This window comes from Rhinopithecus roxellana, chromosome 5, assembly GCF_007565055.1.
Source record: "Rhinopithecus roxellana isolate Shanxi Qingling chromosome 5, ASM756505v1, whole genome shotgun sequence".
Classification (NCBI taxonomy): Eukaryota; Metazoa; Chordata; class Mammalia; order Primates; family Cercopithecidae; genus Rhinopithecus; species Rhinopithecus roxellana.
In genome coordinates, this window is record NC_044553.1 from 154,810,805 (window position 1) to 154,824,172 (window position 13,368).

At 42.5% G+C, this 13,368-nt stretch overlaps 1 protein-coding gene across 3 annotated transcripts in view; it reads right to left on the reverse strand.

Annotated features, from left to right (window-relative positions):
* Positions 1 to 7,442: 7,442 nt before the first annotated feature.
* ATG2B (autophagy related 2B) overlaps positions 7,443 to 13,368 on the reverse strand; it is an 83,027-nt gene continuing 77,101 nt past the window's right edge. For 2 of the 3 annotated variants that reach the window (XM_030930396.1, XM_030930397.1), the window contains one exon: positions 10,952 to 12,203. In XM_030930396.1, coding sequence (XP_030786256.1) covers positions 11,973 to 12,203 — 231 coding nt within the window. In that variant the 3' untranslated portion in view covers positions 10,952 to 11,972. Of the gene's footprint in view, positions 12,204 to 13,368 lie in introns of all 3 variants that reach the window. The other variant, XM_010353685.2, reaches the window with a different exon arrangement.

The following is a 13,368-nucleotide window of genomic DNA, read 5'->3' on the forward strand; positions in this document are numbered from 1 at the left end:
CACATGCCTGAGTGATGCCTTCCAACCTAGCCCTTATCAGTAATAAAGAGGAGAGTGCAGGCCCTGTGCCCTGACTCCACCATCTGCCTCTTTAGTGCAGAACTCATGAGGGAAAACAGGAGTGTCTTCACACCCCAGCTCCTATCATCCTGTCCCTCTCTAACTATAGAGGATGCAAATTCCAAATATCTGTTATCCCTTGGAGAAAGCTTATTGGTGAACTTCAAATCTGATTCATGGGAGATTTTTCACAAAATCCTTATAAATATCTTAGTGAGTTCTGATGTAGGGTGCATTAGCCTTATAGATATTTTGGACTCAATAGTTCTTTCTCACAGATGGCTGTCCTGTGCATTATAGGATGTTTAGCCTGCGATGGTGCCTGCTCAACCATTTGGCAGAGCAGAACTAGGTTGTAACGTGGCCCATTGTCTCAAGATACTGTCCAGGTGGGAGAGAGTTTCCTAGCAGGCATACTTGACGTTGTAAATTGACTAATGTCTCTCGAGGCAGTCTCCTGGTGGGAGAGGTGCCAGGCTCTGGAGCTTTTAAGCAAGTACATGGTTAGATAAGCTTGCCCTGTAGTGAGTGTCTGGTGAAGGGAAGGTTATAAATTGCATTTCTAAAGAGCTAAGTAGGAAGTGGGGAACAGGAGATAAGGGGGAAAAAGAAAAGAAGAAAATAATAATTTAAAAATCCAGCTCACTCTCTCTTAGAAAAATGGGGGTACTCATTTATAGGACTTCTGCCCATGAAGAATTGGACTTTACGAAATGGAGGGGGGAGGCCGTGGTGCTGGGAAGGAAAGAGTGAGCAAAGGGAGGCTTGGAGGCAGGCGCTGATGGGATGGCAGGGGAGCAGGAGGATCACACGAACAGCAGCTGGAATGATGACATAGCCAACCACGCACAATCAGTCTGAACCATCTCTGGCATGCATTGCACATACAAGTATTTGCTAACATCACTAGAGCAGAATCTCTCTGCAAGTGCAATACGTGGCGTCAACTTCCAACAGGTCGCTATTATTGATTTTGGTGTCATTCCCTGGTGTTTCACAACACGCCCCAGCCAATGCCTTGTGGCTTCTTCCAGTGTGATTTTCCCTTCACTGTCCTACAGCCAACCTTGTGGCAGGGAAAATGTAAGACTGGGAAGGGATGAGAAAGGAAGAATGGGATTCATCCATCATGAACAAAATGCCAACTTTCTTAGAACAATCAGGATCCAATGGGACCAGGGTGATCTTGAGGGAAGCAAATCAAGCATGGAGATGCCATGTCAAATCATGTCTTTATTTAAAATTTTGAGGTTTTGTTCGTCATGGATATTTTGCATTAATTTTAATTTTTTAAAAATTTTGCATTATTGTTTGATGACAGATGTGCTCCCACCTTAGACTTTGCGCCCAGGTGAGAGCCTCACTTTCCTCACCCTAATCCCACCTTGAGTGGGAGGGTGGGGAGCTGCATTTCCAGCAGAGAGACCTGGCAGAGAAGCTTCCACAGGCTTCTATTTCACACGCATCTGTAGACACCCCTCAGAGAAGGCCACAGAAGCTCTTTATCTGTATACAAAGCACATTTCTATTCTCTCATGCCCCAAATATGGCTTTATCAATCTGCCGTGAAAGTGCCACCAGGGGCAATTTTCATGTCGAGAGAGGGCCTGGCGTGCTGGCCCCCAGCCTCATGTTTACGGGGAGAAATTAATCATGGAATAACGTGATGTTTTTCTTTTTAATCTATGCAGTGTCCTTGACTAAGAGGAAGCTGTCACCGACAAGCCTCGTGAAAGAATTAGGATAGTTAGGATGTTTCCAAATCCTTCCCACGGCGCGTGGGGTCGGAATTTGCACAGGCTCGGGTGCCATGCTTGGGAGGGGGTGATTTCCAAACCAAAGTTCCACTGAGAAGAGAGCGGGCGCCCCCTGCTGGCATCAAGGGCAGACTGCTCTTTCCCCAGACATGATTCTGCACACACTTTCTTTCAAAGCAAGCCCTTACATGGGGTCACTACAGATCCATTCCAAAGGGAAACAGAACACAGAAACAGGACGAGGCAACGATGCCTCTTGAAGGGTGTTGTTTAAAGATATCTTCAAAAAAAATTTAAAAAGATAATAAACCTGTTTTGTGGGCATGTCAATAAATACAACTTCTATGGGAAGGCAGTTGACAATAGCTACCCAAATTTCAAATGGTGTCCCATAGACACAGTGTTACCCTTATAGTGATTTATCCATCAGATATACTTATCAGAAATGGAGAAGCAGCAAAGTTAAGTGGCTCAAGGTGAACCTTTAGGGCGGAGATTTGGCTGAAATTCCAGTTCATTGGCACCAAAGAAAATGGAAACAAAGCCTGGGCCATGTGAAGATTGCTTTCCAAATGGAACCAGGTATGGACAATGAAGAAGAAATTAAAACGGAATCTGGTGTGAAGAAATAGTTAAGTCCTGAAACAGTGGGAGTTGAAGGGGCCAAATACAACTAAAGTTTCACTTTAGTGTACTTTAAACTGAAATGGAGGCGTGAGGGAAACTGTATTTGGCCTTTGAAGTGTTCATTATTAATGGAAGGAGGATTTCTGTCTACAGCATTAGAACATTGATACTGTATTGAAAATAGCATAGATGTTGGCATTTTTTCACTCATCTTTTACTAAATGTTAAACAGTTTATGGAGGGATTGCCTTGAAGTCTCCATCACTGAAAATAACTGGGCCACATCTGGGCTGACACAATGTTCACTTTAGAGTTCTGGAAGTCAAGTGAATACTTTGCACTGAGCAGTTGCGTTTTCCTCTATACCTCAGTGGAATCCAAATTTGAAAGAATGGTTCGTCCTCTTCTGGTAGGCTTAGAAATTCTTACTGTAAGGATGCAGTAGTGTTCATTTTTCTCAGTTATTCCAAATCCCAAAAAAACTTGGTCTCCAACACCCTTTTTGAAATTTATTTTTATTTATTTATTTTTGTATCTCTAAGAGCAAATTTCCTTGTAAGTAGGCAATCCTAAATATCAGGCTAAAAAGGAGCTGGCTCCCCCACCTACCCCGATGCCACCCCAGATCTGTGTTAAATGCCGGGGAAGCAGAAGTCCAGACGCCCAGAAACAGGAGGAGACCAGGTGGTGTCTTCAAAACCAGGAATTCCAACTCTCACACTGCTCTCAGTGGTGTATGTTCCTTTCCTCAGCATTGTGAACTGCCACTCAAATCTCTTGGGGAGCAAAGCAAATTGATTTACATTTGTAAGGAACAAATGGCTGGGATGATTAACTGTGTTTCGTCTCTTGCATATTAGAGTTTGACATCTTTCTTTTTTTTGCCTTTTCCATGGTGTGGAGAGTTTGATGTCTTCTCACTGGATTCTGAGCTCCCTGGGAGCAAGGACCATCTCTTTCCTCTCTAGCACAGGCATTTGTACACAGTAGGCATTCAAAAAACAGTAACAATATCTAAGTCTTACATCACATTTACCGTGTGCCAGAGAGAAACTGTTCAAAGCACTTGAATCCTCCTACCAATTGTATTATTATTTCATACAGAAGGGAATTGAAGCACAGAGAGGTTAAGCAATTTCCCCAAGGCCACACAGATCAGAAGTAATGGAGCCTGAGTTCGGCCCCAAGTAGCCTAACTCTAACGTCTACACTCTTAGCCACTGCGTCATGGTTCCCAAACTTGTCTACATGTTAGTCCCCTGGGGAGCTTTAAAAATACGCCCTAGGGATTGGGATTTAGCTGGACTTGGGTGTGGCCTGCGCTTTGGCGTTTTTGAGAGATCCCCTGGTTCTCAGGTGCAGACAAGTGCTGAGACCTGGTGCATTACACTGCCCTGCCCCATTCACCAGCAGATGTTTGCTGAATGGGATTTGCTCTGTGTGGAACTGCTTTCAGGGATATAAACAAGCCCAGGGGAAAAAAATCCTAACTCTGGCAACAGCAAATTATCTTCGAGTGCAGCAGAATGTTATTCCAATAGAGCATGTAAGCACATGGATCTGCAGTCAGATTTCCTGCATTCAGAGTCTAAATGGGCTGGTTATGATCTGCAGGTAGCAGTCAGGCCAGGTGCTCACCAACCTCACTTTCATTCCTTCCTGGGTACACAGGTAGACTCCATTACCTGTGTTTCCTGTTGGTTGTGACCATGTGACAGAATTCTGACCAATGGTGGCATAAGTGATGTTTGCTCCTGTCTCCCTGGCTATGTCCTGGGCATAAAAGGGGTCCTCCTGTCTCTCCTGTGCAGAGATCCCAGCTGGGGATTCTGAGGTTCCAGGGGATGCAGAGCCACAAGATGGAAGGAGCCTGGGCTCCTCCATCACTGCTTGAAGGAGAGCTTTCAGATATTCCAGAATGCCAACTGGACTTTCTGGAAATGAGAAATAAACCTCTCTTTTTGTTAAGCTGCCGAGATTTGGGGATCTAGCTGTCACTAGTGACTCGTATTCCTTAACAAGTACATGGTGTGGCTTGGGACAGGTTACTTAACCTAGCCTTAGTTGTGTCATCTGCAAAATACAAATAATGGTACAAATATGAACAAGGCAAAGTAGATTCACTCTCCTCTTTTCTGCCCCTCTCCACCTTGCCCTCTGCCCAGGACCCTGTGCCTTATGGACTGGGCATGAGTCAGGTTCCACCCATGGGAGGCTCCAGCAGGAGATGGGAGGGCAGGACAGTGGGGGTGGGGGTCTATCCCTCTGGCTCCTTCCCTCCAACTAGGGTCATAGCTCCAGTCGGGCAGCCCTCTTTCAGCTGTAAGTTCTCGGAATTGCTCCCTTAGTCTTTTCAGGACTGTGGCTGTGCCTGGTGTTCAGTCTCTTGAGAGATGGATGAAGAAGGAGGGGCATTCTAATCCCATTCCCACAAGGAGAGCCACAAAAGGTGAGGAATGGCCATTGGCTCACATGACTTTGAGGCCAAGGCAGGCCCAAAGCTGAAAGTGGATTACAGAAGAGCTACCAAGTCTTCACCTGGCTCAGAGACAGCCACGAGGTGCCTGTGGGCTTCCCTTACCCTGTGCTGCCCACCATGTGCTGAATATTTCCTTCCTAGCATCTGCCTGTCACAGGGAGCAGTCACATCTCTTGCTGAGACCCTGGCTGATACTGAATGTGAATGTTACATACCCTGGCTGATACTGAATGTGAATGTCCCCCTGCCCTGGTGAATGGGGCAGGGCAGTGTAATGCACCGGGTCTCAGAACTTGTCTGCACATGAGAAGAACCAGGGGATCTCTCAAAAATGCCAAAGCGCAGCCCACACCAAAGACCAGCTAAATCCCAATCTCTGGGGTGTATTTTTAAAGGTCCCCAGGGGACTAATGTGCAGACAAGTTTGGGAACCATGACACAGTGGCCAAGAGTGTTGTCGAGTGCCTAGCAGAGGAGTCTCCACATAGGAAATATTCAATCGATGTTGAACTTTTATTTTATATATATTTATATTTTTAAAATTATTACAAGTATTGCTAAAACCAAGAAAACGTGAGCTTACGTTGAATAAAGGACATCCGTAAATAGTAATCATGTGATCTTGGGCAAAGAATTTCCCCTCTTCAGGCTTCAGTTTCCTCACCTGCAAACAGGACTAGATGACAGCTCAGGTTCACTCACTCATTCATTCATTCACCATTCGCTGATCCTGACTCTGGGCAAGGCACTGTGCTAGGCCCCAGATCCCTAAGTCCCTTGCCCTCCTGAAGGAAGTCAAACAGGGAAACAGACATGGATCTACAGTATGCGAGGAGTGCTGCAAAGTTTAACAAAGAAAAGGACAGTATGCTATAGTGGGAAAGAGAGAGGAAGGGAGGGTGGCCAGGCTGCCTGGAAGTGGAGCCTCTGGGCTGAGACGGTAGGAGCAGGCAGAGATCCAGACGGAAGCACCCAAGTGGGGGCAGCCATAGTGCTTGTTCTTGCCCCAGGCTGTGCATGGTTTTCCCCAGGAGAGCTCTTAGCGCAGTGATTTCTAACGGGATTTTCGTCATATTTGGCATACTTGGCCACGTCTGGAGACATCTTTGGTTGTCACAACTGGGGGAGGGGAGTTTGTTACTGGTGTCCAGTGGCCAGAGGTCACCGGGGGGTGGGAGGGTGGCAACATCCCCTTCATCCTACAATGCCCAGGCTGGTCCCAAATGTCAAGTGCTGAGGTGGAGAAACCCCACTTTAGCCCCATTCTGAGATTTTGCTTTAATCAGTGTTGACTGTGTCCTGCGGTGCAGCATTTACAGAAAGAAATCTTCCAGGGGGCGCTAACCCCTATTCACGGGCATGCAGAACTGAACCGCTAGGGTGGCTAAGCACAGCCAGAAGAGGGGAGAAGGGCTGGAGATGCTGGGAAGAGATCAAGCACATCATTTTCTTGCTCAAATATTCTAAGAGCCTTTAATCTCAATCTTCTCGCAAAATTCTGTGGTTTCACAATTAGTGAGGAGATTTTGCTAAGTTAGGTAACTGCTCCAAGCTTTTCTTAAAAGAAGTCCTGGGAAGAGCATGAGGTCTGGGAGTCAAACCATGTGATGGTGAGCAAGTTTCTTGACTTCTCTGAACCTGTCTCCTCATCTGGAAAACAGGCACTCTAGTTAAACTGCCTCTGAGCGGGGGCTCAGATACTTGGCACACAGTGAGCACCTCACAATTGTCCCCATCCCTCTCTTCAACAAGAGCCATGTGTGAAGTGTGACTTGTCATTTTTCCCTAATTGTTCAAAGTGGATGTTAGTGACATCTGTCACAACAAAATCTTTTAAAGTAAATTGCCTTTAAAAATAAGTATGTCTGGCTGGGCACAGTGGCTCATGCCTGTAATTCCAGCACTTTGGGAGGCTGAGGTCAAGAGTTCGAGACCAGGCTGAGGTCAGCCTGGCCAACATGGTGAAACCTCGTCTCTATTAAAAATACAAAAAATTAGCTGGGCTTGGTAGCAGGTGCCTGTAATCCCAACTACTCAGGAGGCTGAGGCAAGAGAATCACTTGAACCCAGGAGGCGGAGGCTGCAGTGAGCTGAGATTGCTCCATTGTACTCCAGCCTGGGCAACAAGAGCAAAACTCCATATGAAAAAATAAATAAAATAAAAATAAATATGTCTTTTAAATATTTCCTTCACAAGTAAAAATACTCCTCCAAATAGTTATCAGTTTTGTGAGATCAAACTAGGAGATGTGTTTGCCACCAAGTCCATATTGCAGGGATAGGATAACTAACAGAGGGACCAAAATCCAAAGCGGGGAGGGAAGAACTGTTAAAACTCCATACAGCTCAGCAATCAGTAGCAGAGAGACCTGAGATCTGCTATCAGAAACATCGGGGGCATTGGAGAATCATTTCCCAAACACAAGGTCTGACGCATTTGTACATCCCCACCCCAAAACGTGTTTTACACAAGTTCTGGGAACACTTCTTGGTGAAAGAGAAGAGTGTTTAAAGCAAAATCCAAAGAGTAAATATTTTAATTTTTTCTTCAAGAGTATTCTTATTTTCATATTATTTAAATAGTCACATTAACATGGTACATTTCCACAAAAATATTTGTACAGCATCAGTATTCTTATTCACATCCGTAATTGCCATAATTAGGAAAAATTAGGAAAGTTAGCAAAGACAGTCAATACACATATGTTCTTTTACTTGTGGTGAGATAAATTCAATGTCTACAATAAGTCAGGATGGATCAACATAAAAGCTGAACTAGACACCCTTACCAAATTTCTCAATGAAAAAGCAAATAGCCCTGGGTGACCAGCAAGTTATACAAACAATGCAAGACAAATCCAACTAGAAATCGGAAGCTGCCATTTCGTATACACAAAATACAAGTGAAACAGCAAAGTAAACATTTTTGTAGAGGGAAGGGCTGCTACCCGGAACATTAGAGATATAACTGAGCCAGCTGAGATGACATTTACAATCTCTTGAAATACAGCAGATGGCACTCTGGTGCTTCCTATGAAGCAACATGCTTGGAATCAAGGGCCCAACAATTGTAGGAAAGCAAAATATACCTCCAACACCTACGTTTACCAAAAACGCTGACATTACAAATTCTAAGTTGTTGAGACTCAAATTTCTCATCCCCAAAGAAGCCTGTTATGGTAGTGTGTTGAATGCTTTTTGTACCTCAGATATGCAGGCACTATAATGGAGGGAAAATACTTCTGAATAAAAAAAATTGGCTGACTTGCAGCTGTGCATATAATGTCTATTCAAGGAGGCAGTGTGCCTACCATGATCCTGAAAATGTTGAGATAAAAATAAGTTGGCATTACAGCACTATTTGTCTTATATGAAAACAGTGACTCTATCTTCCAGTAAACAAGATTTCCTGCAATGAAAAAGAAGAAATCTTTTTCCTTCATTATCTATAAACTATACAAATAACTTTCTTTTTTAACCTAAGACTCAAAAATTTATATTTGATTTTATTCTATTTGATATCAAGTTGTATGTCCAGCTGATGCATTTGCAGATACAAAAGAATATCACTTTGTGTTTGCACAGTCCCTTCCTTTCAAAGAACTTAAAGAACCTGATGGAGAAAAGAACTTGAAGGACATTCTCTCTGAAGTCTTAAGGAGGTCAAAAGTAGTGAAGGAAAACAGAAGGGAAGCGCTCATCAGAGCCCACCATGCCCCATGGTTCTGAGGATGTGGGTGCAAGAACTCTGAAGCAAAGCAAAGCAGAGTGATCTCTCAGACGCCAAGTCACACAGCTGTTTACACATCAAAAATCTGAGTTAATCTTAAGACAATGATTAGTCAATCCTGAAACCTTTTAGTGTAATTGTGGATTCCTCATTTTAAGTCGCTGCTTTAGAATTCAGCTCCCCTGCTGTCTGCGACCCGGTGGAAGCAGCACACGCTGCCTTTGGACGAGCAGCCTCTGCAGGGACAGACACAGTTGTCTGGACATTTTTTGGAACTGAACAAAGACACTATACACTAAACCTACAGAACATTGTTTATAAAGGAGATGGTTAAAAAGTAATGCCCTACAAGCCAGAAATGTTTCAATCAGCTTGAAAAGTGACATACAACAGGAGCAGGAAACACTGGTTTTTAGTATGTTGCCATCTTAGGCACACTGCTACTTGGAAAGATTTTTTAAGTGAACTTTGCCTTATAAAAATATTGATAAATATATGTACTTGAGAATCCAAATTGTACCCAAATTTCATGAAAGTGAAAGTCTATTGCTATGACATCTAGAAGAAACAGAGTTATCCAAAGGGCAATGTTCAGTGGCGGGCAGACAGGAAGGAAAAATGGGGGGTTCCAAGTTAGCTCCATTCAAGAGGAAGACATGGCTGTGGCCTCAGCTGCCTCTCTACTCATGATGTAAGGTGGTCTTAACGTGTCAGAACATTGTAGGGTCCTGCAACTTGCTGACAGATCTCGATGGAGCTGCTTATGGAACTCCATGGGGGGGGGGGGGCAACTGTAAGGACTCAATGTATCACTGGTGGACACGCGCGATCTACTCTCATCAGAGAAGCATGACACCAAACCCAACCACGCAGGCACAGTGGCAGTTCAGAAAAGTATTGCTCTGAGATCTGAGATCTAAGGTGGCCCCTGGCTGCTCCGTGTGTGATGTCACCCGAGAGAGGACTCTCACTGCACAAGGCCCAGTGGTCTGAGGTTCTGTACAAAGCATGACGCCACATGCAATCATTCTCACACGCACACATGGACTAATCATCCAAAACCCCACCTTGGGCTTTGTCGTAAAAAACCCTCTGTTTACCAGGAGGGATGCTGAGGCTTACAGGGATCAGGCGTACTGGACAAGTCATCGTTTGGTAAGCTGCAGATGTGGCAAACCACGGATTTTAGCCACACTCTTTCTGCTGTGTCATCATAACACAAAAGTTTCAAAAGACACTTGTAAAAAAGAAAAAACTTAAGGACATTTAATAATGTAGAAGTGTTCAGATATAGATAAACATCTTTCCAGAATCTCAGGTAAATAACATCTTGGCTGAACTGACAATGAATCTTTTTGAGACACAATGTTTCTGTTCCCAAAATGATTATATCAACAGCAAGCGCAGGAGGGCAGAACAAAGAAAGAACCATAGAGGTTACATTATGAAGATATATGTTTAAATGAGATTTGTAAACTTAATTTGTTTGCAACTCAGGGTGCAAAGAAGAGAATAATTATTTGTCTCTATACTTTAGTTAACTGAACTTAAGTATAAATACGGAAAGTATATTTAAAAGTTAGAGAGATTTTACAATTTTAAGTTTGATCAAGTGTTTTCCAGTTTGACTAATCATAACCGGGTTAACACACATAGCAAGCTTCCTTATTAAGGGCAAATGGAGAATGCTGGCGTCAGAACGCACCCCACAGCCAGAGGCGCCTTCCCGGTAACACAGCACGCCTTCCTGTTAGTGTGTCGCCAGGACCAGGCTCTACCCAGAACTGAATAGCAGATGGTCCCACAATGCTTAAACAGGTGATTACACTGTTGTCTTTTTAAGTTTTTTTGGCAGTAAAAATGAAACTAAAATTAAAAGCTATATAACCCCATTTTTACAAATTCTAAACATTTTGATTTTTGGTTTACATTGCTTTCCTGCTTAGAAAATTTAGAGAATGAAATCGACTTAACTTCATTTTCCAAGTCCCAAATTGACATGCAGTTCTGAAATAGAAATTCAATGATATTCCCCCAACTTTAGAAAACAGGAAGTCACGTCATGCAACTTTAAACAGTGGATATGCACAAAGTTCCACCTTTTCTTTCTGCTGGATCAATCTAAAGTCAGGAATTGAGAACAATTTCCCTCTTACTCCTAGGTAATGATTTACCTGACACTAAGCAAAATCAATTTTGAGAAACTGTTCCCAATTATCTTGTGGTAAATCATGGTACTGCACCTATGAATATGCTCTAAGAAAAGCAAAATATTCATGGAAGCATAAAACAATATTGCCTTTAAATAAAAATACTTTATTCACTCCTGATAGGTTATCAAAATGTACACTGTTAACCAAGTAAAAATGGTATGCTGAAATAGTTAACTAGGGCATATTTGAAGAATTTTTGTTTACTTTTAAAAGAGGAAAAATCACTTCCAATCTCCTCTTCCACACATTCCTAACAAGCTTGCACTACAGCTGCTTAAAACTGAAAATATAAACAATTACATGGGCCCCACTTCATTATAGAATGCATATTTTCCCGTACTCTTAAAGGAAGCTATTACATTTAAGTTACTTTCCTTTGCCAAAAACTTTCAGACAAGTTTACTGCTCTTTGTATTTTGTGTAACTTCGTAAATTATACAAGAAATACAGCACACAACTTGAATTAATCGAAACACACACACACACACACACACACACACAGGATAAAGTGCAACACAACAGAACACGTCTGCAACATCCACCTTCTCAAACCCCCACAGAAGGATTTTTGGAGTAAATGGAAATAATGTTGTTCTCAAGTGCATGAACACTAAATTCAACAGAATAGGTTATTTTCCACACTGATATTTATATTAAAAATCCTATTTGCTTTGCTTCCCCTGTGGCTTCTGTCTCTCATTTTCAATTAAAGTTTTGAAGCTGTGATTCTTTTGAAACCTTAAGAAAACTCACTCCACAGAGCTACACAAAGAGTGTCTTAGAAGGTGGCTTCCAATGATCTCTCGTCGGTAACAAGGAGAATTACAGTCATTTAACAAAAGTGAGCCTTCCACTAACTTGGCAGCAAATGCTTTAAGGAACTTTGACACCAGCCACCAAACATTTCTATAGGCAAGTATCAACTAGCCCTAAATGTCAGAAGTTTTTGGTTGCATGTTGTTTTGACATTAAATTATTTAACTAAAAAATGCTTTTGTTCCTGAGATGAGCATAATAAAATTAAACAAGCTTCTTCTGAAGCTGCCTTCGGGACGCTGAGCTCCTGGTTCCACTCTCCTTATCTTCACGCTATCAGTTCCGAGCCATCAGTCATCCCCGTGGCGCCATTTCTGTGACTCGTCTTGCCGGACATCTGGCCTAATTTGGTTTCTCATGCCACCCAGCACGTTTGACGTTGCTTCTGTGGCAACAATCAGAGGTTTCACCACTGCCGGAGGGATCTGGCGCAGAACCTCGCCTACGGCACCAGTCACCCCTCTGCTCTCGTGTTCTCGAGCCGCAGTTTCATAAATGGTCTGAGCCGTGTCTGTGATTCCCTGCATAGAGGTGGGAGGGAAGAGAGAGGAGGGCAGTGAACAAACTCTGGTCGGAAAACTCTCCAAGCTATCCTGCAGTACACACTTTTAAAGCAGGTAATCAACATTATGTTTGTAATCAGACAAAAAAAAAAAAAAAAACTGCCATGCTTTTTGATAACCCAGGATTATTTTTAATGACAGACTTCTAACTATAAGGAAAAGAGGCAATTATGATTTAGTATTTTATTGTGACACTAGTGTGTGGAAAATGTAGGTAAACTAAAATTTCGCATTGGGAAGACAGAAATACGGGCTTTGCTGGTACTATTAATCACTCCAGTTAAACTTGGCAAACAAAGCTTCTTGAATACACTTACCAAAGAAATATGGTGATAGTTCCCTTTGATTCAACATAAAAACACCTAATTCTATTAAGCCCTGGGAAATTACTTAATTTGTTTTAAATTACTGGCTATGTATTAGGAAAAAAAAATGGAAAATTCAATTACGATAAAAAGCTAAATAGAACATTTTATTGGATTAGCAAATTCTGAGAACAAAAAGCAGGAATATGTTTAATAATTCTCAACAAAACTTCAACAGCATTTTCCATCTTTCTCACAACATATAACAATAAAATAATGATGATTGCTAAGCTTTCTTTTTGTTAACTCAGTCTCTATGCTAATAATGACTGCTAAGCTTTGAAGCTGAATATACAAACATGTAGGTCAAACCAATGTGGTAAAACTTCATGTGCCTTCTGAATCTTTATCATTTAGCTAACTCAGAAATCCCTAGGGAACTCAAAGCAACATTCCATTATTATTATTATTACATTATTATTATTATATTATTGTGACAGCTTCAGTGATGGGGACAGCATAAAGGAATTTTGAATTCTCCAGGGAAATCAAGGACCTTGTCCTAACCCAGAATCTAGCCATCATTTTGGCAAGTTAACAAAATGTACCTACCCAGTACATCTGGCAAAAACATGTAATACCACAGAGCAAAAAAAAAAAAAAATGTCTAGAAGGCCAGGTGCGGTGGCTCACGCCTATAATCCCAGCAATTTGGGAGGCTGAGGCAGGTGATCACGAGGTCAGGAGATCGAGGCCATCCTGGCTAACACACGTTGAAACCGTGTCTCTACTAAAAATACACAAAACTAGCTGGGCGT